The sequence below is a fragment of the Neolamprologus brichardi genome, chromosome 2 (genome assembly GCF_056152115.1).
Source record: "Neolamprologus brichardi isolate AB-2024 chromosome 2, ASM5615211v1, whole genome shotgun sequence".
Classification (NCBI taxonomy): Eukaryota; Metazoa; Chordata; class Actinopteri; order Cichliformes; family Cichlidae; genus Neolamprologus; species Neolamprologus brichardi.
This window is the reverse complement of record NC_142105.1, coordinates 31,554,565-31,578,241: the sequence shown is the minus strand read 5'-3', so window position 1 is coordinate 31,578,241 and position 23,677 is coordinate 31,554,565. Positions and strand designations below refer to the sequence as shown.

At 39.2% G+C, this 23,677-nt stretch overlaps 3 protein-coding genes across 11 annotated transcripts in view; 1 reads left to right on the top strand and 2 right to left on the bottom strand.

Annotated features, from left to right (window-relative positions):
* The window catches only part of map7d3 (MAP7 domain containing 3), a 30,235-nt gene extending 28,886 nt beyond the window's left edge, over positions 1-1,349 (bottom strand). For all 9 annotated transcript variants that reach the window (XM_087851167.1, XM_087851176.1, XM_087851184.1 and 6 more), the window contains exon 1: positions 1,232-1,349. In XM_087851167.1, the coding sequence (XP_087707293.1) occupies positions 1,232-1,277 (46 nt within the window). In that variant the 5' untranslated portion in view covers positions 1,278-1,349. The remainder of the gene's footprint in view (positions 1-1,231) is intronic.
* Positions 1,350-3,073: 1,724 nt separating this feature from the next.
* Positions 3,074-8,059, bottom strand: LOC102779113 (tumor necrosis factor receptor superfamily member EDAR-like). The gene is made up of 10 exons (XM_087829895.1): positions 7,842-8,059; positions 6,725-6,838; positions 6,461-6,639; positions 6,264-6,379; positions 6,107-6,157; positions 5,914-6,024; positions 5,689-5,815; positions 5,459-5,597; positions 4,605-4,644; positions 3,074-3,385 (listed from the first exon to the last, which is right to left on the bottom strand). Exons 1-10 carry the CDS (start codon positions 7,887-7,889, stop codon positions 3,117-3,119), a joined length of 1,194 nt encoding a protein of 397 aa, XP_087686021.1. The 5' UTR covers positions 7,890-8,059; the 3' UTR covers positions 3,074-3,116.
* A 1,243-nt stretch (positions 8,060-9,302) lies between these two features.
* adgrg4a (adhesion G protein-coupled receptor G4a) lies at positions 9,303-23,479 on the top strand. The gene is made up of 29 exons (XM_087851152.1): positions 9,303-9,395; positions 9,503-9,623; positions 9,841-10,461; positions 11,483-11,580; positions 11,655-11,713; positions 11,935-11,989; positions 12,522-12,559; positions 12,650-12,798; positions 13,011-13,070; positions 13,210-13,281; positions 13,637-13,719; positions 13,807-13,877; positions 13,968-13,995; positions 14,115-14,137; positions 14,274-14,416; positions 14,488-14,617; positions 15,394-15,500; positions 15,592-15,808; positions 15,918-16,083; positions 16,424-16,576; positions 18,428-18,562; positions 18,646-18,691; positions 18,859-18,962; positions 19,232-19,353; positions 19,902-20,170; positions 20,592-20,697; positions 20,973-21,253; positions 21,549-21,650; positions 21,744-23,479. Exons 2-29 carry the CDS (start codon positions 9,548-9,550, stop codon positions 21,830-21,832), a joined length of 3,603 nt encoding a protein of 1,200 aa, XP_087707278.1. The 5' UTR covers positions 9,303-9,395; positions 9,503-9,547; the 3' UTR covers positions 21,833-23,479.
* Positions 23,480-23,677: the final 198 nt, after the last annotated feature.

The window sequence follows — 23,677 nt, the reverse complement described above, 5'->3', positions numbered from 1 at the left end:
ATCTGGGTATGTAGAAAAACCCCTTTTACGCTAAAACAGTTTTTTAAAAAAGAAAACAGGAAAAAAAAGGCTTGACTGCTCAGCCAGCCATAACAAACCATGCATTGATACAGGCAGATACAAACACAGTAAACATCCACATCCAAATCTGGATGGCCCCACTGATAGACTTCAGCTCGTACATAGTGCAGTCTCCAAAAGGCCAATGTGCATTTTGCTTAACAGAACAGTGGGCGACACATGGCTGCTGGTCCAACCAAAACTATGGTATCAGTGCATCTAAGCATTTAAGCAAAAACAGCTACACCGTCCTGAGAGAGCTCAGGGCTCAGCGTTTGACAGTTTGACAGTGCAGCTTTTATCTGAAATTCAGGTCAGACATTGTTATAGTTGCCCTCCCTGGAGCGCTAAGGGGGTTATGCCATATGTCAGCAAATAAGCATGAATGTGGGACAATGAATGTGGGAGAGGGAAGAGATCACTTAACATAAGATAAGATGAGTTTCAAGCAGGAAGCTACAAAACTGCTGATACACTATGAACCGCCTGATCCACGGGTGGAGAAAATAAATCGCCTGCTGGTTTCTGTACTGGGCATCAAATCAGCTCGCCGCTATTACAAAAAATGCATGACCCGATCAGAAAAAGCTTCCTGACAAAGATCAACAGACGACCACGTTTGACAGGATTCTCGGAGCGAATAGCAACGACATCCAAACCAGTACTATTTTTACCAGTTACACAGAAGCTAGCTTAGTTTGCAAAGAATTTAGAGCACGCCTATCTACTCCGATATACTCACATAAAACCACTTTCCTGTACAACGTTATTAATTTGCGTGAAAGGTGACAATGCAGAAGTAGTGGCATTTCAACCGGGTCTCAGGCTGCAGGACGTATAGTTGCAGCTTTAGCTGAACGTTAACTGCACGCATTTAACTTACAGCGAGTTAGAACAGTCCATTTGCTTCCCTTAAAAGTTATCAGCACAACCATCAGCTAACAAAATCAACCAAACGTGTAACTTTTAATGTGGGAAGAAGTTGCAGATATTTTCCGCGTCCATACTCGGCTCATAACCGGGCAGCGAGCTAACGTTACTAGCTAGAAAAGCTGACCGGTCAAACAACCCGGTCAGAGGCGGCAGTTGACTGCAAATGTTAGAAAGTGAGTGCAACAACTTAAGACGCAAGTGGTTCACAAATAGACACAACTGCCAACATATTTCTTACCCATTTGGGCTCTCAAGCCCTTGAGAGTCGAAGCACCCTCCGCCATTTCTATGAAGTTTTCCTTCTGTGTGTTTTTTTTTTCTAAAGCAAGGGCGCGTAACCCATCGCAGCCGGTAGGACTCGGACACCACGGGGACGTGGACATCAAAGATAGGGCGAACAAATCAGGATGTCTCACTTTGAACAGTGTCGTAACAAAAAGTGACTTCCGATGTAGTCAGCGATATGCAAGTATCTTTACCACTCTACGTTATTGTACCTACAAGATAATGAATCTAGTCCTGTTGTCCACTTTGAATATCGTTATGGACCCTATAATATATTTGTTTTAACTCCAACTGCCCTCTTGGCCAAAAAAACCAAACTTTTTTTTTTAATGTCAATGACCCAGTTTTAATTTTTTAATGTCAATGAAACATTTTAGTGTTAGTGAGACGTTTTACCTGGATAAATGAAGGATATATAAAACTCACTTTGCCAAAAAACTGATTACAGGTTCTACCCTGAGACAGGATTGTTGCTTGTGGTTCAGAATAACTTGATATAATTCATGACAGATATTTTGGACATATCTTTCAGAGATTATAGGCCAACACCTCATTTACAACCGTTTAAATACATACTCTAATGAATAATATCAAGTCGGTTTGAGTCAGAAACAACATTTCTGTTGCAAGATAAAAGCTGAAGTATACAGGTAAAAAGTCGCATTGAAGATAAAAATGTATTTTTTTTTAAGACAAATCCAGAGGACATCAGAGACTGCAACACACATCTTATCTTATCTTATCTTATCTTATCTTATATAACATCACAGTTCTATCCAGATCATTGAAATGGGGCAAACTGTTTACCAAACAAAGCTATTAGACGTATAAAGATAATTAAAATCACTTGTTGGCACAACAGAACCAACAAAAGAAGAAGGGACACGATATTAAAAATGCTCTGGTAAGGACAACCAATGAGATTGCACGGTAACTTTATAACGTTGATGGTTTTAGAGTTTATTTTCAAAAATAATTATTTAGTGCCTCATCTTTTCACCAGACGATCGTGGTGTGGAGGCGGGGGCTGTGGGGCGCCAATACTTACTGATTACGTTTCCAATTACAGATGCGAGGGAGCCACCTAGCGTTCATATGGGTACTTGCTGCATGCTGATAAATGTAAAGTTTATCCACAAGAGCTGGTGAGAATTCCAAGGTATTCAGGTATTAGGTTTTAGAGGCAATAACTAAAATAGCGACCAATTGAATGAAAGAGAAAAAGGCCCGGTTAAGCATAGTTTGTTAATGATGTAAAATATTTTATCCAGGTTTGGGAGTTTCTTGTTGTTTTCAGATTAGAAAAAAATACTTCAAACTTGATTGAAGTTGTGTTTACCATTTGCTTTTGAGATGGATTTGGAGAGTAGTGATGGAAAAGATTGAATACTCACCCAAACTAATGCTCCGAAGACTCTGAAGATCTAGAGATCTGGGAAGCTGGTAAGTTGGCAAACTTCTACCAGTGAGCGAATAACACAATTTCTCAGGGCTCTCAGATCTTTCACTTACCGTGAACACTGCATCCTCTGTCCTGGTCTGTCTCACATGCTTTAGCCAGAGGGCTGCTCATCATCTTACATGGTAAACAGGAAATAACACAGCACGTAGGGTGCCTTTGCAGTGACCTGGATATCTAACGCTCAACGGAGAAATAAATACTTTTCTCACTGCGTTGTTACAGTACATGATCTATTAAATATATATATTCGACTGAAGACGAGAACCTCAGAAAAGTCAGTAATCTGGTATGATTTTATTCCCATTAATACACCAATGTATCATTTCACTCGTAGAAAGTCTCTACAACACTTGCCACCCTCTGGATCTTTAAGACATTATTGTTTTACCACAGCTCTGTGTATCCTCTTGACAACTTCAGAATTAGGCAAGAGTGCAGCAGCCTGGGCCAACTGGGGCAGCAATGTGTAGGTGGAGGTCCGCAGGTACTGAAAAAGTTCCTGGAAGCCTCGGATATGAGGGATGATCTGCGGTGGAACACCCAAAGACTGTGCCAGTCTCCTTAGAGTTTTGATGTTGTCAGCAGAGTCAAGCAGGATAGACAAGTCCTGAACTGAGTCGTAGTCGAGCATCTCAATCCTCTGTCCTGCACAACATCAGCACAGTACAAGTAAAATCAGTGGCGTACCATACTGAACTCATCCTGATAGAAAACTTTAAAAACTTTTTAAAAAGGACCCTTTTTCAAATACATATATACATCCCCCTCTTGACCCTGCAGCAGTCTTTAGCCTTCAAGCTCAGGTCCTGAGACCTGGGAGCTTGAGTGTCCTGTGCAGTATCTTTGCTGTTCCTAGGACTGTGTTCTTCTGGACAGAGATCTCAGATGTTGTCCTTGCCTTGCTTGGGAGTCACTGCAACAAGTGCTCCGATTACCACTGGGGCCATCACCCTCCACATCTTCTCTGGATTGTCTCAGGGGCATCTTTACACAGCCTTCATCTGGAGTCTTGCCTGGTGTGATAGACCCCAGCCTCTTTGGATCTTTAGCTGAGAGCTTGTTTCTGTGCTGCCATGATTAGTGTCTCTATGCTGTCTTTCAGTCCAGCTTTATCCAGTTACTGGTACGATTTCTGGATGTCAGCCACTTCCTCTATCTGACGGTGGTCCCTGTCTTTCCACTATGGTTCTTCTCCTTTCTCCTCTGATTTCTCAGGTTTCTGCTGCCTGAGGTATTCACTAAGTATCCTGTTGGTTGTGGCCATCTTCCTGATGGACTCGTGGATGTTTGTTGTCTCATCCTGGACAGTGCGTCTGACACTCACCGGTCCTCAGCAACCTTCCTTTTGCTTAGAGACAATCCAACACATAACAGCAGGGTGCAAGATGCTAACAGGCATGGCATTCATGGAACTCCATAACCAAGTGGCCGGCATAGTGTACAGAAACATCTGTGCCGAGTATGGCCTTTAAGTCCCAAGGTCAAAATGGGACACACCCCCTTGGGTGGTCACGAATGTCCAAGCTAAGATCCTGTGGGACTTCCAGATATAGATGGAGAAACTGGTGATGGCTAACTGATCAGACACAGTAATGGTGGACAAACAGAGGAAGATGTCCACAGTAATAGATGTAGCTATACTGAATGATGGCAACATCAGGAAGAAGGAACACGAGAGGTTTAAAAAACCCTAAGAGCTGAGAGAAGAATTCAAGAAGATGTGAGGGGTGAAGTGGTAATCGGAGCACTCAGTGCAGTGACTGCTCCAGCAGATCACAGGAACAACAGGGAATTAAAAAAAAAATAAATAAAATATATAAAATATATATGTGCAGTTGTAATGGCTGGTTTGGGACGTACATACCTTCAGCGATCTCCCATATGTCCTGCAATTGTTGTTCCATCTGATAGTGACATAATAAAAGAGACAGAATAGAAAAGAAGTAATATGATAGTCACCCAATTTATACATGTGTGAAATACATTGACATATAGCTATGTTTTATTACTGAAATGTTTTGAACGAATAAAAAAGGAACATCAATCTGTGTTGTCATTATCAAGTAAGAAAAAAAAATAAAGTGTTAGCCAGATGTTTGTGTTTTTCTGTTTTACATCATTGTAAATTAAATCATTTGGATTGTGAGATTCTGAGTCAATATACTGAATTCAATCAAACTTTAATCTCAAAATAAACAAATCAAGTGATTAACTGACAGTGTCAGTGTCATTATACTGTGTTTCTCTTGCATATGTCATGCAGTGGTATTATACATACACAAAGCTGTGATTCTCTGTTAATGAGTCCTGATCTGCTCATTAACCTGCTATCATTACTATTTGGATATATTTTATTTTAAAAGCATTTTTTTTATCTTCTGGGAAATTGTTGGCAGTATCTTAGACTTTGGTTCCAGAAAAGAAAAAAAGTCATTTCTGGTAAGTAATTTTCTTTTTTTTTTCTTGGAAGAAGAAAGAAGTCCCCGTGGCATAAATCTCAGTAAATCAGGAAACAAAACCAAAGTTTTCTTAATGGTTAGATAACACTTTGACTATCGAAAAACTAAATGAAACGAAACTAAACTAAAAAAAAAAAGATTTTGTACATGAAATATACATAAAATATATAACTTCCTACATTTCAAGTTCCTATAGTTTGGCATTGCTAAAGGTGGACTCTAGGTGTGATAGTGATGTAGCTATAGGTATAAACTGTACCTCCTGTGTGATGAGGCTTTGTTGTTCCTCCTGTGTAATACTGTCTGTATTCTGACTGGAAGGCTTGATGTTGGTGGTGACATTAATCACAATAGAAGTAGGATGCACCCCATTCTCATGGCTCACAGAGTACAGACCTCTAGGTTTATAATAAACAATGACAACAATGATTATATCCGGACTGATACAGATCAATGAAAGGCATGGATGTTATAATATTCACAAAGCACCTTGTTGGATTTTCAGCTGAAACTATCTGTGAGGGCGCCTCTTCTGGCTGGGTGAACAAAGGTGTGTGCTGAAGGTCGGCAGCAGATAATATTCCTTCAGGCTTGGAAGCGTATACAGCAACTTGCTCTAAAAATTGCAACAAGTGCATATGATCCCATGTTAGTTGAGTAAACAAGAGATAGGTGGGGAGAAGTAGCAGAAACCTGAAACATGATCTGGCTTACTGAATTTTTCAGCAGTCAGGTGTAAAACCCAAAGAAGCAAAGCAAGAAGGAAAATCAAGGAAGCTGTTGCTGAAACAATCAGGACCACGGAAAACGCTTCTTCTTTGACTCCTTAGGGGGGAAAAAAGGCAGTCAGGTCAAAGTGACTACAAGACTAATAAAAAAAAGTTGTTCATGATATGAAGTAACTCACTTTTCTCTTCTGGGTCTCTGAAACGTTCTTTAGGTGAGTTGGTGGTGCTCTCTGTAAAAGAACCACAGATAACCTTTCCTTAAGCATATCTCTGAACAATCACCACTCAACAAAACTGTTAACATATACTGCTATGCTATCTGTCTCGGGACCTTACCTGCTTTAAAACCTTTCGATGTCAACAGCAAACACTCTTTATGGATTGTGTCATGACTATAACAAGGTAAGCACAGCAGCTCCACTTGCCCAGTCATGCTCCTGAGTTCATAATACCTGCACAAACAACCCAATGATATGCTTAACACAATATCTAATTTGACTTGTGTTTATTTTGGCACTGTGCGAATAATTCACCCCGGGAGGCAGTGTCCACACAGGCTGTCACTGCTAGGTGAGCATGCCGTCTCCTCACGGCGGTTCAGCAGGCTGCACTGGGTGCATGTTCTGCAGGGAGTCACACCTGTTTCTGTACTGAACTTTCTTTCTTCACATGGAATACAGACGCCTTCCCCACCATCTCCAAAACCACAGTCCTGAAAATCGCATGTGTTATAGACCTGGAGTGAAGTAGCACATCTAGAAAACAAGCAGTAGCTTAAAGAGGAGTGTGTGCGCTACCTCTGAGAGCTCTTCTCCAGGCACACATGCAGGGCATGTAACACACGTGCCGTTAGCGTGTAAGAACTCTGTCTGATCACAGATGGGCTCAGACTGCACGAGCCCACAGCAAACCTGAAGAAACACACATTTAAAATTGTGAGTAGTGAAAGAGCTGAGAGGCTTTACAAAAGTAACGGCTAATACAGAAGGAAAATGTGAAGAAGTTAATATGTACTGTAAGCATTTTGCACTTGTTTTTCTATAAAACCTAGCACTTTCAGGACTAAATGACTCCACAGGTCCAGATTTCCCAATAAGCAAAAGAAATGGTCTTGAGAAACAATTCTCCTTGTTTCTGGAGGACTTTTGGCAATAGATGCTTTTCACTCATTTTGAGTCCAGCTCTTGTAGGATTTTGAGATTTTTTATAGCTTCATGGCATCTTTTGGTTTTGATCATTGTTTGTGTTTGAGTTTTGTTCATTGTTTCTCTTGAAACAATACAACAAAAGTTGTATTGTTTATATTTTTGTTGTTGCCAGTAAGTATCTGTTTGTATTTTGTCACATCCTATATCCAAGGTTTGGGTTGGGTCTCTTAAGCAGTATTTAGTCAATTCCCATTTGTGTTTCCTCTCCTAGTCTAATCTGTTTTGTCCCTCAGTGTCTCATGTGTCAAGTATTAGTATTTTTGCACCAACCAGGTGATTGCCAAAGAGCTGTTAATCAAAAACTTTGCATATCTCAGCGTGCTGTGCAAATCTGAGGGACAGGACAAATGGAGGGCAAAAACTAAGAAGAAATGACAGGCCTTAAAAACACTACCTATAGAAACAGCGTGGGATAATCTTGACAGAGAATGGAATAAAGATCAAGTACAATAAAAAGAGCTTCACCTGGAGAAGTATTCTTAAAGTCTACTAAAGGGGAATTACAAGAAAGCTTGAGAGTTCAGACTGCGCTGAAGAATAAAGCCAGTCATGCAAAACATTGACTTTTAACCTCATTAGAATTCTATAAACTCTGATTTTGGCTTATATAATAGCATATATTTCCAGTTTTCTTATCACAAAATATAGAAGGAGGATTAAAGTGTTAAAGTTGAGAAACCTCTTAAAGGAAAAATATCAGACTTACCAAGAGCAGAACAGCATAGAAACAAGCCTCAACCAGGCAAATGTCCATGATCTTCTCTGTTAAGCACCTTCCTGATACACAAAACTCTCAGCCAGAAGAAGTATGTGGTTTTCTGACTGTTAGAATCTAATGTGCATAACTTAAAATATAAGGACAATGTCACATATGAAGACAGGTGATTAAAAAAAACAACAAAAGTCAACAATTATAAGATATAAAAACTTTAAAGATGGTATAAGCAAGGCTGTGGTCTGTCTCTCTGTAAGTTTCCCCTCAGCTCAGCATAGGATATGTTTGGAAAAGATGTTTGGGAATCCCCGTCATTTTACATCACTCGTGACGCAGGAGAGGTTCCAAACCTGACCAGTGAATAGAAGCCCCTCACCTGAACACCTGACGTCACATCTTGCCTTCTTAAATTCCCTCTGGGGAACCCACTTGGCTTGTCTGGAGGGTAAGAGGAGGGAGGGGAATTAAAATGAATGAATAAGACCTTTGTTAAGAGACATTTAAAAGAAAGCTATTGTTTTTGTTGGAAAGAGTTTCCAGGCTGGAATGAAATCTTGAATATTACTACCGCACCCATCCTGCAGAAGGTAAGACTTAGTTGTGAATTATGCAAGGATTACTAATAAGTCATATCAAACTATGTAATAGTGATACAGTTTTTGACCACTTGGTGGCAGTATGAACACACACGCACACGCAAAGCGATCAATTTAAAGCCCATTCTTGTTCAAGCCGTTTCACCGGCATGGCAGGATATTATGGAATAAAAAAATATATGATCATTTATGGGGAAAAAAGACAATATTGACATATACAGATTATTTAAATTGTTTAGGCTTGAAGGAAAGCTGTACTGTGAACTTCACGTGTGTCTGCCTGAGCACACGTCACACAGAAAAGCTAATTAGGTTTGTTTGAAGAGTTATCACTACAAGAGAATTGTAAAGTACACGTACAATAACATCAAACACACATTTATGCACGGGCACACAGATACACACACGGACATACTCACATAATTAACCTGGGAGTATTCTGGTTGTACAAGAAATTAAAAATGACAACATATATAAATCTATAAAACATATTGCGTTAGAAACACACTGTCCGTGTCCATCAGAACAGTTCACAGAAGTATTCACTCACATGTGGAAATCCGTTTATGAAGGAAATAAAATTATTATGTATTTAGACAGAAGGAATCTCCTCAGCTTCACACAAAACAAGAAAACAGTTCCCGACTTTCTTTTTGACCTCTTTTTGTCAGCATATCACTTAAACTCGGTGCTCATATCGAACAAACGGGAAATAAATGTGCTTAGAAAAAACACTTATTTTGCACACGTTTCGTGTGGGCATGGGTTTTAAATTGCTTTCTTTGGTAGTCGTGTTTATTGCCTGCGATTAATGAGTAACTCGGCGAAATACGGGGAATTGGGTGTGGAGGTCTAATGGAGTCAAAAGTGACGCTGCCCAGCAGTCTGAGGGCTCTGCTTGCTTAAAACTAGTTCATCTTTAGGTTTCAACCACGTCAAGGAGACCATGGTAAGTTTTCCGTCACACGTGTATGTTTATTGGTAGGATTTGTTTTGTTTATTTTGGGAGTTTTTGTTTTTAAAGGTGAATGAATGAATGTTACTGTCGACCTTCAGCAGATGACCGCTTGACTCGCACAGAAACCGTTTTCGTCTGCTGCCATGAACTCAATCAAAAGTCCGTCTTCTCTGGCCATCTGTTTCTGTATATTTATGTCAGCTTGTCCTCTGGGTTCAAGTAAGAGAAAAAAATATTCTAAATATTGTATATTGTGTCATAAAATAATATGTGTATAAACAAAATAATTTTTAAAAATGTATTTCGTCTTTTGGGAAAGTTAAAACTTAAATAAAAAATAACTGTGAGTGATTTGGGAGGGGTTACTTTACTATATATCCTCTGTCTTTTTATATTTTTTCCATCTCTGTAATTTCTTCCCATGTTTTAATCTCAGCAGCCTTTGCTAGTACCAGCCTGTGGGGTAAGAAGGTGGTGTTTCAAGTCCAACCATGTTTGTGGCAGTTACACTCGGGGGTTCCGGTACCAGCCCTCAGGGAGCTGAGTGTGTGCGTGAGTTTACGTCGCACCATTTCAGCAGACTGGACAGGTTTTGAATACAAAGCTCCAGGAAACAGAGAGACGGAGCTGGGTCTTGGAGGCAAAAATGGAAAACTATTCGTAAAGTTGTTCGGACATGAGTGGCAATATGAAAATAATCTTACAGTGAATGAGTGGCACTCTGTCTGTCTCACCTGGTCGGGGCAAGCTCAGCGACTAAGAATCTCCATCAACAATACCTTTCTGATTGAAAAGTATCTAACAACAAGCCAGCAACTGTCCAAAAACGGCACTCTCACTCTTGGTGTGTCTCATTATGTAAACGCAAATGGTGAAATCCAACCGGAGACTGGCACTAACTTGGTAGGTGAGATAGGTCTGTTTCGGATGTGGGCCAGAGAATGGAGCCTTGAAGAACTGAAAAACCTGAACTGTACAGATGGGGATTTGGTGAGCTGGGACCTAAAGCAGTGGACCTATAGCTGCCCTCCTGAGCCCAACATCAACCTACACTGTGGTAAATACATTACGGGCTTTTATTTTTGCATTTCACAGTCATCTAGTTTGGACTATGCACAGTTTTCCAGCTAACAGGGAACTCCCCAGCAACATAAGCAAGCCTAAAATTCATATTCTGAAATATATTCTTATAAAACATGACTCACAAGTTTAAAGATAATGTTTTCTCAGTGTAACTTTCTTAAGATATTTTCAGTCTTGAGATTTTTTGGGAAACTTTCCTCTGTGTGATTTACAGTATTTCATATGCAGTACTTTGAGCTGTTGTGTTGTGGAGATTTTTGGAGTGAGACGTTATGGAAAAATATATCAGTCTGCCCATCTGTAAACTCTTAAAGTGGTGTTCAGATAGCCTTGATGATGCATTCATGGTCCTCAGTCGGTTTTGGTGTCTTAGGCTGAAATGTCAAAGATGGCATTTATTCTGGGACTTTTCACCTTACAAGATAAAAATTCCAGTTTTTCACCTGCTTGCCAGTTAAAGATTAGTCTCTGTGGAGTTTGTTTGTTTTCCTAAGCCTGCATGGGTTCTTTCCAGGTGCTCTGGCTTCCTCCCACATTCCAAAGACATGCATGTTGGGTTCATTTTAAAATGGCTATTGGTGAATGTGAGCTCAAATCTTTGTCCGTCTCTCTATGTTAGAGTTGTGATAGCATCGTGTGCAGGACGTACCTCCGCTCTCACTCAAAATCTGCCAGGCTAGGCTGGGTCCTTATAGCAAATATGAAAATGGGTGGATGATATTCCAAATGTTGGATATTTTAAATAAAGTTTAGTAAACAGAAAATAGGCTTTGTGAGATTGCTCATGACAAAGTTAATCACAGTTTTAACTTATTAAAAATGTTTTTTCCTAAGATTCTGCTATTGTTGAAATGTTTTGATAAGTCTTAAACTAACTTACATAACACTACATTAAAAATTATGTATTATTTAAATGAGAGGGGGGATAATGTTGCAGTTAGTAAACTATTTAAGATAAAAACAGTTCATTTGTTCTTCTTTCTATATTTTTTTAGCATGGTCATTCTACAAAGCCAAAATGGAGACATGGATATTTAACACGTTAAACCCGGGAAATCTTTTGTTGTCACCGGAGGAAATCTCTAAAATCTGGGTAAGAAAAACGTGCCTGCAAATACCCAGATTTGTCTATCACAGTAATTGACTGTCTCTGTCCTCTTTTACCAGTTGGAAAGCATTTTCCACAAAAACACATCCATCCATAGCATCTTAGTGTCATCCCCATGGTAAGATGTTTTTTCAAAGCTAATCTTTCTCTCAGTACACCTAAAAACGCAGAACGCAAAACTACTAAATAAATAAATGACATACAAGTATCTCAAATTTGTGTTTGAGCATGGCCCTTTAGTTTAATACTAGAAATGCTTTGATTCTAAATGTTTGCTAATTATAACAGTTGTTCTTGACTCTCCTGTCTCTAATTTCTGTTCTCTCTGTTCCCATCCAGCAGTAGCTGCCCCATAGTTAATGATTCTGCTACTCTAGACAAAGACCAAACTCAGGTACAATTTGATTTTCAGTGGAAAGAAACAGTAATGGGTGGCACGGTGGTTAGCACTGTTGCCGCACAGCAAGAAGGTCCTGAGTTCAATTCCAACATCACCCTCCGGGTACTCTGGCTTCCTCCCACCATCCAAAGACATGCAGCTTGTGGGGATAGGTTAATTGGATAATCCAAATTGCCACTAGGTGTGAATGTGCGAGTGAATGTGAGTGTGAATGGTTGTCTGTCCCTGTGTGTTGGCCCTGCGACAGACTGGCGACCTGTCCAGGGTGTACCCCGCCTCTCGCCCTATGACAGCTGGGATAGGCTCCAGCGCCCCCCCGCGACCCTGAAAAGGAGAAGCGGAAGCGAATGGATGGATGGATGGAGAAACAGTAATGTTCTCAAAAAAGAAACTAATAAATGAAAGTCTTTATTTTTCCGAGGGAGCAATCGTCCTACACAAACCCTGATATCTGCCGTGAGGCAAATAAGTAAATAAAACCACATAACTTTCCAATAAAGTTCTGAAAAATTTCTGTTTTTTTCAGGACTTGGAACTGTTATCAAACCCAATCTGTGACAACTGGTAAGATTTAATAAAAACCTAGAAAAAGCAAGAGAGAATCGTAAATTACACGGCTGCAAACAAGCTCATGTATTTTGGATTTATTTCTAGCTTCATCTGTGAAGTGCACATACATGTGAATCCTCCTGCTGATGTTGAAGTGGTCCAGGCAGAGATTACAGCATTGCTTAGTTTGCGCTCCCCTTTAAACTTCCTCAATCTGTCAGTTCAGGGCAACGACATTGTTGTACTTCCTGTAGGTGAGTATACTCTGCATAGTTCGCTCACACACACATGCATGTAAAATCTTTTGTACTTTAGTGCACTACTGGATTAGCCTAAAATATAATAATGTATGAACTTTCCACGTGTTTATATTTCACACTCACAGGCATAATTAGAACCAGTGCACATTCCTGCAATTCTAAATACATCTAATTGTACTTAAAGCTTTCTTTCTTTTTCCTTTCAGAGCAATTCTCCAAGGCGACAGAACCTGCACCAACTGTCAGCTCCAGTATCGATACACCAAGTGAGCCTGCCTGTAAAAATATAACTATTAGAAGTGCATTGTCTAAATCGATTGCAGGAAATATGTTTTGTCATGTGAAGCAAAGTCTGCAAGACATTCCCGACAAGCTTTGTTATAAACATGTCACTTAAATTTGCAGAGACAACGCCAACTCCCAGTCCATCAGTTCATCCAACGACCAGAGAGCCTTTGCATGTCAATGACACTGCCGGTGAGTTCACTGCACGACTCGCATAAATCACATTTATGAATTCTATTTGTTTTTGTTTCTTCTTCAGTAAACAGGTTCAACTGTTTACTTTGTTATATCACAAAATGTCCATTCAAATAAATCACTGCATGAAATCAGATGATGGGCGATCTGCACGAGGACACTGTGAAACAATAAAACATTCACATCAGTGTTCGTGTAGATTCCCACAGATTAAATTTGTTTCTTTCAACAAAGTATTGAGAGAGTTTAAGAGTTTTTTTTAACAGTTTAGTTTCACAAGTAATCATGATAGTTACAGTTTTTCAAACACATTGTAAAATTAACTGTTTAACTGTTTTCCCTCCTGCTGTAGAACCAGATCAATTCTTTAGAGTTGATTTGGTCTTAAATATGACTGGTAACCCTTTGGATCCAAAGGATATCATTGAGAAATGGGTAACACACTAATATAATTTCACTTGAAAGATACTTAGAAAACAAAGCAAAACAGTTTAAACAAATTTCTTTTGTTTTTGGCAAAAGGTGAAAAAGCAGCTAGAGGTGAATAACACGATGAGTGTACTGAATCTTGACATAAAAGAGAATGCTGTCAGGTGGGTGGCAATAGAACTTCATTTTTATTGCACATTTTAGACCCTTTTAACATGTTTGCCATACAAATATGTCTGTCTAATATTTTATAGAAACATGGAGCATTATTTTGATTTAGTGGTGAGTACGCGCTCAACTATAGAAGCAAGAGAGGGCCTATAAAGTATAGTGGTGTATAATCCATTTTAATATTAGACATTAGACCATTTACGTTTAGCTGTCTCTGTTTCTTTCTTTAGATTTCTCAGGACCAACCAAAACAGTAAGTGACAATGAATATGGAAGAAATTTTTGTCTGGTTTTCTGTAATACTTTAATTCAACTTCGTTTATATTCAAATTCAGAAATACTTGTTCAAATCGGCATCTCTAACTACTAACTGCATATTTCATTATCAGATATTACTGTGCCTTCCATGTTCAGGAAGGCAACAAAAACACTGTGGCAGAAATTGAAATCCTAATTCGAGCTGCCTTGGTGTCAAAGTATCAAAATCACTCCATTATTATCCAAACTGTGGAAGTGATGATCAGACATATAGGTAAGTTATATTTCTGATACAAACAAAAACCGAGGTAAGTTATGGAAGACTAACAGTATTTTTTTTTTCAGTGCCAAAAAACTGTTCAGAAGACACTAGCTTCACAATCTATGGAAAATACATATGGCCTGAAACATTTCCACAAAGAATCCAAGTAATGGGATGCATCACGCCAACATCAGAGAGAGCTTTCAGACTCTGGTAAGACATGATCATATTCCTAATCGGCAGATTTAATATTTGACCAGAGGCAATGACGCTTTAATAGCACTGTTTGTCAGACTGTTAGACTGCTTTGTTGCTATATAAGAGATTATTACACAGTATCCCCCATAAAATAACAAAGTAGGCTCATATTTGTTTGTCAATGAGACAAGCTTTAGACAAGCTATGAAACGTAAACTTATCTTGATAATAAAATATGGGGAAAAATAGGCTGTTATTTCTATCTTCTTTTAACTTAAGATTAAGTTAAGATCTCTGGGATCTTTGTCAGAACTGCACACAGACAGTTCAGCAAGATGAGGAAAGCTCCTCATATAATGCCCTGTTCCAGCTACTCCACCCACACCATGTGTAATTCTGACCCCAGACACGTAAAACTGACGGATCCCTGCCAGCCCACAGCTCAATCTGAAAAAAATCAATTTCCTTTAAGTTGATTATTAGTGTAATGACAAACCTCAGTTTTTTTATGCTTCAATGATTGCATTATCACGACACGGAAATGACTGTGTAATAGGGGTAATCAATTTTATGATCTCTTAGTGAAACATTAAGATTACGCTAAGGTTTATTAAAATCATTATTGGCCCAGGACAGGGTTGTTTTTTCTTCTTCTTTCTTTTTTCTTCCAGAAGCCAAGATTTAGATACAGTGCGACTTTGTGCAACAATGTCAATTAGAGCAGACCATAAAGATGTTTAATGTTCTCTTTTTATTATTTCCTCCTCCCTTCAATTCTCTGGTCTGTTTAGTAAGTTAGACATTGAAACGGACACGACCAGATGGGCTGATCCTAACATGAAGAACTGCAACCAACATCTATCAATATCGGACCTTAACAATATCACTGTGACTCCTGGTAAGAGGATCGACGTGCAGTCTGTTTTTAGTCCCATTTCTTCACAGCTTCAACACAAGCCAAAAAACCCTCTGGTGTTAATGATTTCCAGGTAATGCAGCTGAGGTTGTGGTGGTGATTCAGGACCTCGTAGGTATTCAGTTAGGCAATAGCTCGGAGCTCTCACCTTCTCACCTGGAATCTGTGGTGGAAAAGCTCAGTGAAGTAGTCGATGAAAGCATCGTTAACTCCGCGGTTGGAGCCAACATCGTCACTATCGTTTCTGATATTCTGCTTTCCAACACTGATGTTACTCCGGTTTCAAACACGTAAGGAAAAAGGAAAGTGTGACTCCTGCCCAAGTTTGATGAGCTGTGCATTTCTGAATCCAGTTCTTATTTGCATGCTAATCGAAATGTTTTTCTTCCTTGCAAAAAGTTTCCTCAATCTGACAGACAGGATGGCGGATAATATGATATTCCATGGTGAATCTGCTAATTTAACCGCACCCCCACTGGGGTTTTCCATGATCAATGTGGATCCAGAGGAATTCAGTGGTCTCACCTTTGGTGCATCAATTGTTTCACCAACTAAGAGCCCTGAGGTGAGAGGTTGGAAATGCTCTAATGAAGAGGGAAGTGAATTTGACATATTAGAAATTTCCCTTAAATACAAAAGTTATAAAATATGTCAAAGTAAATGAAGTGCTATATTTGTATTAACTCAATGCGAAAAACGAAAAACAGTTTCCACCTGACTGCTTATAGGATAGATTTAGTTGCAATAATGCCCTTGAAAACACAGGTGACTGTTCTGGCAAACAGGTATTGTGGCCTCAAGCAGTCATGGCAGATTGGGTTTTAACAGGAAAAGCTCCATGATCCATACAGGCAGTTTTAAAGCAGCGTGCAGCAATGTGACTCTGTTTTATTTTTCTTTCTCAGATGTTTGTCGACCAGGGCTTTGTGAATAAACCACATCCCACAGCAAATGCAACAATCTCTTTGCCTTCTGCACTCAATGATTTCTTCCCTACTGGAGGGAGAAATACAACTCGTGTTCAGTTCCAGTTTTATGGAACACACGAGCTTTTTCAGGTACTTTATTCTTCCCGTGCTATTTGTTACATTGTTTGTTAATTGTTGTTCTTGTTATTCTTTCTTCTTCAAAAATCTACAGGTTATTAGGTGTAATATTTACAACTTCGACTTTGGAAAGGTTGCTTTGTTTTTGAAATCTCGATAAATCCATAAAGCTGGAGTGAGGAGAAAATAAACCATAGCGTTGCATAAAAACACATAACACAACCACTCACAACTGTAACTAACTAGAGAAAATCAAAAAATATATCTGGCTTACTGTAATCAGTGTTGGGAAGGTTACTTTTAAAATGTATTCCATTACAGAATACAGAATACATGCCCCAAAATGTATTCTGTAACGTATTCCGTTACGTTACTCGATGAGAGTAACGTATTCTGAATACTTTGGATTACTTAATATATTATCATGCTGTTTACAACTACATGAATGTACTATTGCTGTGATTTATTACTGTTACTGAAGGTCCGCGGCTCCGAACCGTAGTAAAGGGACCTCTGGCTAATACGGTGGGTTCTGTGTCGGCTCGTAGCCGAAAACTAGCTTTACTTTGTTGTCTGGGTCAACTTTGCTAGCGAGAGACAGAGAGAGGCGTTGAAAGGCTGCTCCAACGGAACTTATTGTTTTTGGAGGAAAACACGAACACGGTGTACAGTCGAGTCTTAATAGCTTACTTACAACTGGGCTCGTCAGGCACTCTTCTTGGCTGCAGTGGTTATTATTATATTTACATGCTTCCAGCTCCCGTTTTTGCTCGATGACAGCTCGTACTTTTCCTTTTTCTCCCTCCCTCGCTCACAGACACATAACGTGTATGGCAGTCCATTCTCCCTGCAGCACGGACTACACTGCCTATGATGCTACATTCTTTAGAGCTATACCGGTAGCATTCTGCCTATTAGCTTAGCACAACAACAACAACAACAACAACACCCCGTAACCATGACAACCGTAACGCTGCAGCCTGGAACAACAGAACGTAGCTGTCAAACAAAACCCAAACAGGCCTGACCCGCCACAATATGAAACAGGGAAGTACCACCGTGTAATCCATTTATTTCAACAAAGTAACTGTATTCTAAATACCACCTTTTTAAACGGTAACTGTAACGGAATACAGTTACTCATATTTTGTATTTTAAATACGTAACGGCGGTACATGTATTCCGTTACTCCCCAACACTGACTGTAATAAGGTAAATTTGAGGTTTCACAGGGATATTAAGTGCCACATAACTTCTTGGCTGGATGCAGTGACCCCCTGTGGTGCCAGACAACCATTTCTTTTTACCATCACATAAGAGAGATAGCTAGATTCTGCTATCAGAATCAGATTAGAGTCAGATTAGTTATTTCCCTTTTACACTTTCCATACTAACTTTATCCACGGGTTCTCGACTCGATGTTTACCCTACAAACACATTATCAGTTTCATCTACAGTATAGCTTATTTTGCAGGCTTAGCTTGATTCTACAGAACACTACCCCCCTCCCACACACACACAAGTGGGAAGTGCAATCGGATGCAGTTTTACTGGTGCATGGTGGACCTGCATGGCTCTGTCATACTGGGTAAAACTGGCATGATCTGGTTGGAACTGGAATCAAAATAACAGCAGTTCCTTTTACCGGACAGCAGGAAGGTGTTAAGTTGTGAAACCAGCTGAGTTCATACACAAATTGTTAGAGTAAACCAGTTGAAAGCACATGATCTCAGTGGCAGAACTTTACATATTTCTATATTCACAAATTAAATTAAGAATTCAGTAAATCTTCAATGGCCTTTACAAAACCATGGCCCCACTATTGTTGCTTACTACGATTCATTAATCTTTTATTTTAAATAGGACTTGGACATAAACAATGCGCAGAGCAACTGGACGTTGAACTCATATGTAGTATCTGCCAGCATCAATGACAGCAAAATCATGAACCTGGAAGATCGAGTAGTGGTGACCTTCAGTCATCAAATTCCTAAAAAGGTGACAAACAAATGCTTTTCCGTTTGTGAGTGACATGAAAGTGTCTGGGACTCTAACATCATTCCACTTCTCGATATTTACAGCCACGGGACAAAGTGCAATGCATGTTTTGGGATTTTTACAAGAATGGTGAGTCAAAAATTCTTTATTATTGGATTTAGTTGATTGACTGTAACTCCGAACCCCGAAATTTAATAAAGCTTTCAAAACTTTTGAAGCTGTGCATCTGTTGATAAGATTTGTGTTTGTGTGCATGTGTGGGTGAATCTTTGCTGGTGTGTGTGTGTGTGTGTCAGGTGGGCGGGGTGGTTGGAACGGCAGCGGCTGTGAAACCGAGAGTGTTTCTCCATATCAGACCAGTTGTCTCTGTGATCACCTCACACATTTCGCTGTGCTCCTGGTGAGTCATTGGTCTGTTTTTTGTTTTATAGATTTAGCTAGAAAACAAACTCCTACAGGCGCCAACATACTGTGTGCAATCTGGTCAGTGCCGGCTGCATGGGTGTTTTTCTGCCAGCAATGTGAGATAGTGGTATTAAAGTCACCATGTGTAAAAATAAAGTTGTTGTCATATTATTCATTTTCAAATAGCTGTGAGAGGTGCCTGTGTCTTCTTGATGCCACTGTAGGCGATGCCAGCGTTTAGGTTTTGTACTTTTTGTGTTTCAGAATGTCAAAAGAAGTCCTTTCAGTAAGGTTAATGAACAGATCCTGACAGTGTTATCATACATTGGATGTGGTATATCCTCCATCTTTCTGGGCCTCACTCTACTCACCTACCTTATTTTTGAGTAAGTCACCGATACTGATGCTAAAACTACTGACTTTGCATTGCAATAGATTTGAGCATATGAAAAGTCTATGACCACCTACATTTGTGGTCAGAAGTTTCCATACACCGATCGTGGGCACAGATTTCATGGTAATTTGGGACTTCTAATTATTTCTTTGAAGTGCTTTTTTTTCCAGGGTGAAATGATTGTACAGCATACATCTTTGATGACTTTACAAAACAACACCAACGTGAGTGATTCTGAAGGTTCTACAATGTCTAATTTAAGACATATCAGCTTCTTGTTATTGATCATGATTGGCTGGTAGTTCTTAAACTTGTGTACCCAGTTGCGTGGTGTACAGTCATTCCAAAGAAATCATTAAAAGCCCAGAAGTTACCCAAATTAACACAACAGTCGTGCTCATAATGAGTGTATGGAAATGTCTGTATATACTGAAATCATGTAGATAAGAGATTAAATCTGTAGTACACAGTGGTAATTTTGGAGTGACTTTTAAAGCATCAGTCTGCACCGTGGTCTCATTATCCATTTATTTACCACAGGAAGCTGCGACAAGATTACCCATCTAAGATACTCATCAACCTGTCATCTGCACTGCAGGGGCTGAGCATGCTCTTCCTTCTAAACACTTGGCTCTCGTCTTTCTCCAATTATGCTCTTTGTATCGCTACTGCTGCAACGCTCCACTATTTCATGTTGGCCTCCTTCACGTGGATGGGCCTGGAAGCTGTGCACATGTATCTCGCATTGGTCAAAGTCTTCAACACATATATCCCCTCTTATATCCTCAAGTTCTGTATTATAGGATGGGGTAAGGAAACATGTCTATGTGCCCCTTTCTGTAGAAACAAAATTGCTCTGCCGGGTGGTTTTAACTGACACGTTGGGTACATTAATGGATCTTGATTGGTTGGGGATGGAGTTAAACTTTACTTTTGGGACTTGCAACTGAATAAATCTTCCCAAAACATCCAAAATGTGTTCTAGAAATAAATTTCTCAGGAATGCTTTGTTCACTCCTATGCTGATATTCATTTTAAGTTTTGGTATTGGCTTTTTTATGTTGTCATGGTGAAAAGGATCAGAGACATTAAAAAAAAAAAAAATCTTAAATTAGATCAAAATAATAAAATGTGTTTATTGTGAAAGGAGTTACAGTTGTTTGAATTGTAGAGGGATATTAAAATAATTGGGATGGACAAACAGAATAAAGTTGAATTGTTTTCTCACAGGTATTCCTGCAGTAATAGTGAGCCTGGTGCTGGTCATAGATACAGATGCCTACGGCAGTCTTGCTGATGAAGAAATTGAAATGGTCCTTGATTCCACTGAAGCATTGTAAATACTGCAGTTCTGCAATATTACTGATATGAATACTGGATTAGAAATGTAATTAGTCTAATAAACAAATCAAGAGAGTGCTAATTTGCACTGATGAATGCAAAATATAAAAATAATGACACTGCTGTGTCCAATTTACTATGTGCGTTTGAGTTGATGAACTAGTCATCTCACAGTAGAAGCTTGGCTAAATGAATGGCATTGATGGGATTGCAATAGCTCACTGTTTAAATTGCATTTTGACTTCTCTAATTCTCCCTCTCTTCCTACAGCTGTTGGATACAGAATGACGTTGTCTTCTTTGTGACAGTGGTGGCATTTATTGGTCTGACCTTGTTGTGCAACATGTCCGTCTTCATCATGGTTCTGATCCAAATTAAACGGATTGGGGCAAATAAGCTTGCCGCAAACAGCCACGGCTCTGTGCTGGACTTGAAGGCGGTTGCCAGTCTCACGGTTCTGTTAGGCCTCACGTGGTCAATTGGCTTTTTTTCATTTGGGCCTGCCAGAGTAGTCCTGGTGTACCTGTTTGTTTTCCTCAACAGTTTGCAGGGTAAGACTGAGTTGTAGTTGCTATTAACTTGACACTAGCTGCACAATTGTAACTCATTTCCAACGCTTCTGTAAACATTTTTTCCTAAATTCCAGTGATTTTATCATTTTGTTCGGGTTTTCTCATCTCATAAAGATTTTTCTTTTTAGAATTAGTACAAGTGTTAAGAAATCCTTAAGAGTGTTGTCAAGGCTAAGAGAAAAAGATGAACTAAAACACAAATTTATATCATTTTTAATGTCAAACTGAGTGCAATTGAACGTCACTGTTCTTCTTCTTTTGTTTTTTCGTCAAGGCTTCTTTGTGTTTTTGTTCCACTGCCTGATGAAGGAAAATGTGAGGAAACAGTGGAGAATCCACCTGTGCTGTGGACGTTTCAGACTCTGTGAAGACTCAGGTAGCAGTTCATTTTGACATATAACAATACTGCAGCATAATAGCCACATGGTTCAAGATACAGTTTTTTGTGTTTCTTGCCTTCCGTGTTCAGACTGGAGCCGCTCTGTGACAGTCGGTGACCGATGCAAAAAGAAGAATCTCGTTAACTCGGATTCGGTCACTTCTGGCAGCTCTCAGTAGGTTTCTGGCTCCTCAGCAGCAGCAGCAGTAAACCAACACCAGGGGGCATGAGTGGACATCTGGATGAATTCTTCCAAGTTTTCCGTTGTTGAATTACAAACAGAAAGCAAAAGGTTCAAAGACAAACTCCCCAGCGCAACTAATGTGCAGGGAAAGCTGAAATATGTCTCAGCTTCACGGAGAAAATGGGTCCAAAGCCATCACTCAAACTCGGTCATGAAAATTAAGCACTGCTTTGAGGCAGAAAGTAAAAATCCATTAGAAATCAGTAAACGTGTAAAAGCCGTACAATTCCTTTTAAAGGTTAAAATGATTCATTTTCACATCCGTGCATTGTAGTGCTGTTTAAGAAATCTTTCTTTGTAACAAAGCAAAATGTAATGTTCTGCACACTAGATTATTATCCATTTAAATGTCATGCGAATATTGGAGCGTAAAAGTCGTTTTTAAGGTTAATTTCAATAGGATTGTAATGTAATAGGGATTTAGCTGACTTCTTAGAGTATATTTTCTGATATCCTATACAGGATTTGTCACGGCTTACCACTGCATAATGACAGTTTAGCTCTCGGATCGTTCACTCGGTGCACCTTTGAGTAACAATGTTTTGTGTGTGCATGCAAGACGAGATTTAACCTATGACGTAATTTTATTCTTTAACTAAAATGAAATAAAACTGAGCACGTCTCATTGTTTAAATAAATAGAAATGGCTATGATTTAGTTTAGCTTGTACACAGATTGTGTTCTGATGATAGTCTTGTGTTTCTCTGACAGTCAAAATGATAGCAGATGAACTAAGCTTTTATTTTTAGAGGGCAGAGAGCTCCATAAGTGATACCATACCATACCATACCACCTTTATTTATAAAGCACTTTAACATAAAACCAGAGTTCACAAAGTGCTGTACATGCTAATAGCATAAGTAAATAAAAATTAAAATGAGATAAGATAAAATAAATAACTAAAAAACTAAAATAAATTGAAACATGTTAAAACAAATTGAGTCAACCCCTCTAATCAATGCCAAAAGCTTCAGCGAATAAATATGTTTTAAGAAGACTTTTAAATTCAGAAAGAGAAGAGGCCTGCCTAACATGCAAGGGTAGATCATTCCACAACTTTGGAGCAACTACAGCAAAAGCACGATCACCTTTAAATTTATACTTAGTTTTCGGTACCTTAAGGAGCTGCTGATTGGCGGACCTAAGGGAACGGGCAGGTGTATATGGTTGTAGTAGCTCCGAGAGGTAGGGGGGCAGGCCATTAAGAGATTTAAAAGCAAATAAGAGAATTTTAAAAACAATCCTAAAATGTACAGGTAGCCAGTGGAGTGAAATTAAAATTGGGGTAATGTGCTCAGACTTTTTTGTTCCAGTTAAAAGACGTGCTGCAGCATTTTGCACAACCTGCAGGCGCCTAATGGACGCATCACTAACCCCAAAATAAAGTGCGTTACAATAATCCAGCCTAGAAGTAACAAAGGCATGGATTACTGTCTCAAACTGCTGTTTCGATAAGATAGTGTTTATTTTGGCTAATTTCCTCAAATGAAAAAAGCTAGATCTTACAACAGCTCTGACCTGGCTTTCAAATTTAAGATTTGCCTCTATTTTAACTCCCAGATTAGTGATCTATGAAATTCACTGGTATTATTTAAAAAATGAATTAAAGTGAGATTTTTCTGCTGCCTGATGTGTTAACTGGAAAACCTAAAGCTCAGGTCACTTACAAGCTACAGTTAAACTCAAAACCCTTTTTGAAACTTGGACTGCATAATGTTTTAATAGCTTGTCGTTCAGGTTCTGAGGAAACCTGCTCGATAGCATTCTGTTCATAGCTCTG

Excerpts from the sequence above, each read along its gene's own strand:
- LOC102779113 (XM_087829895.1), bottom strand. The coding sequence starts at position 7,889 with ATGGACATTTGCCTGGTTGAGGCTTGTTTCTATGCTGTTCTGCTCTTG. Across the intron at positions 6,025-6,106 it reads CAGAGACCCAGAAGAGAAAA|GAGTCAAAGAAGAAGCGTTT; the intron begins GTGAGTTACTTC and ends TTCCCCCCTAAG. Across the intron at positions 4,645-5,458 it reads AAAGCCTCATCACACAGGAG|ATGGAACAACAATTGCAGGA; the intron begins GTACAGTTTATA and ends TGTCACTATCAG.
- adgrg4a (XM_087851152.1), top strand. The coding sequence starts at position 9,548 with ATGAACTCAATCAAAAGTCCGTCTTCTCTGGCCATCTGTTTCTGTATA. Across the intron at positions 12,560-12,649 it reads AACCCAATCTGTGACAACTG|CTTCATCTGTGAAGTGCACA; the intron begins GTAAGATTTAAT and ends ATTTATTTCTAG. Across the intron at positions 13,720-13,806 it reads AGGATATCATTGAGAAATGG|GTGAAAAAGCAGCTAGAGGT; the intron begins GTAACACACTAA and ends TTTTGGCAAAAG.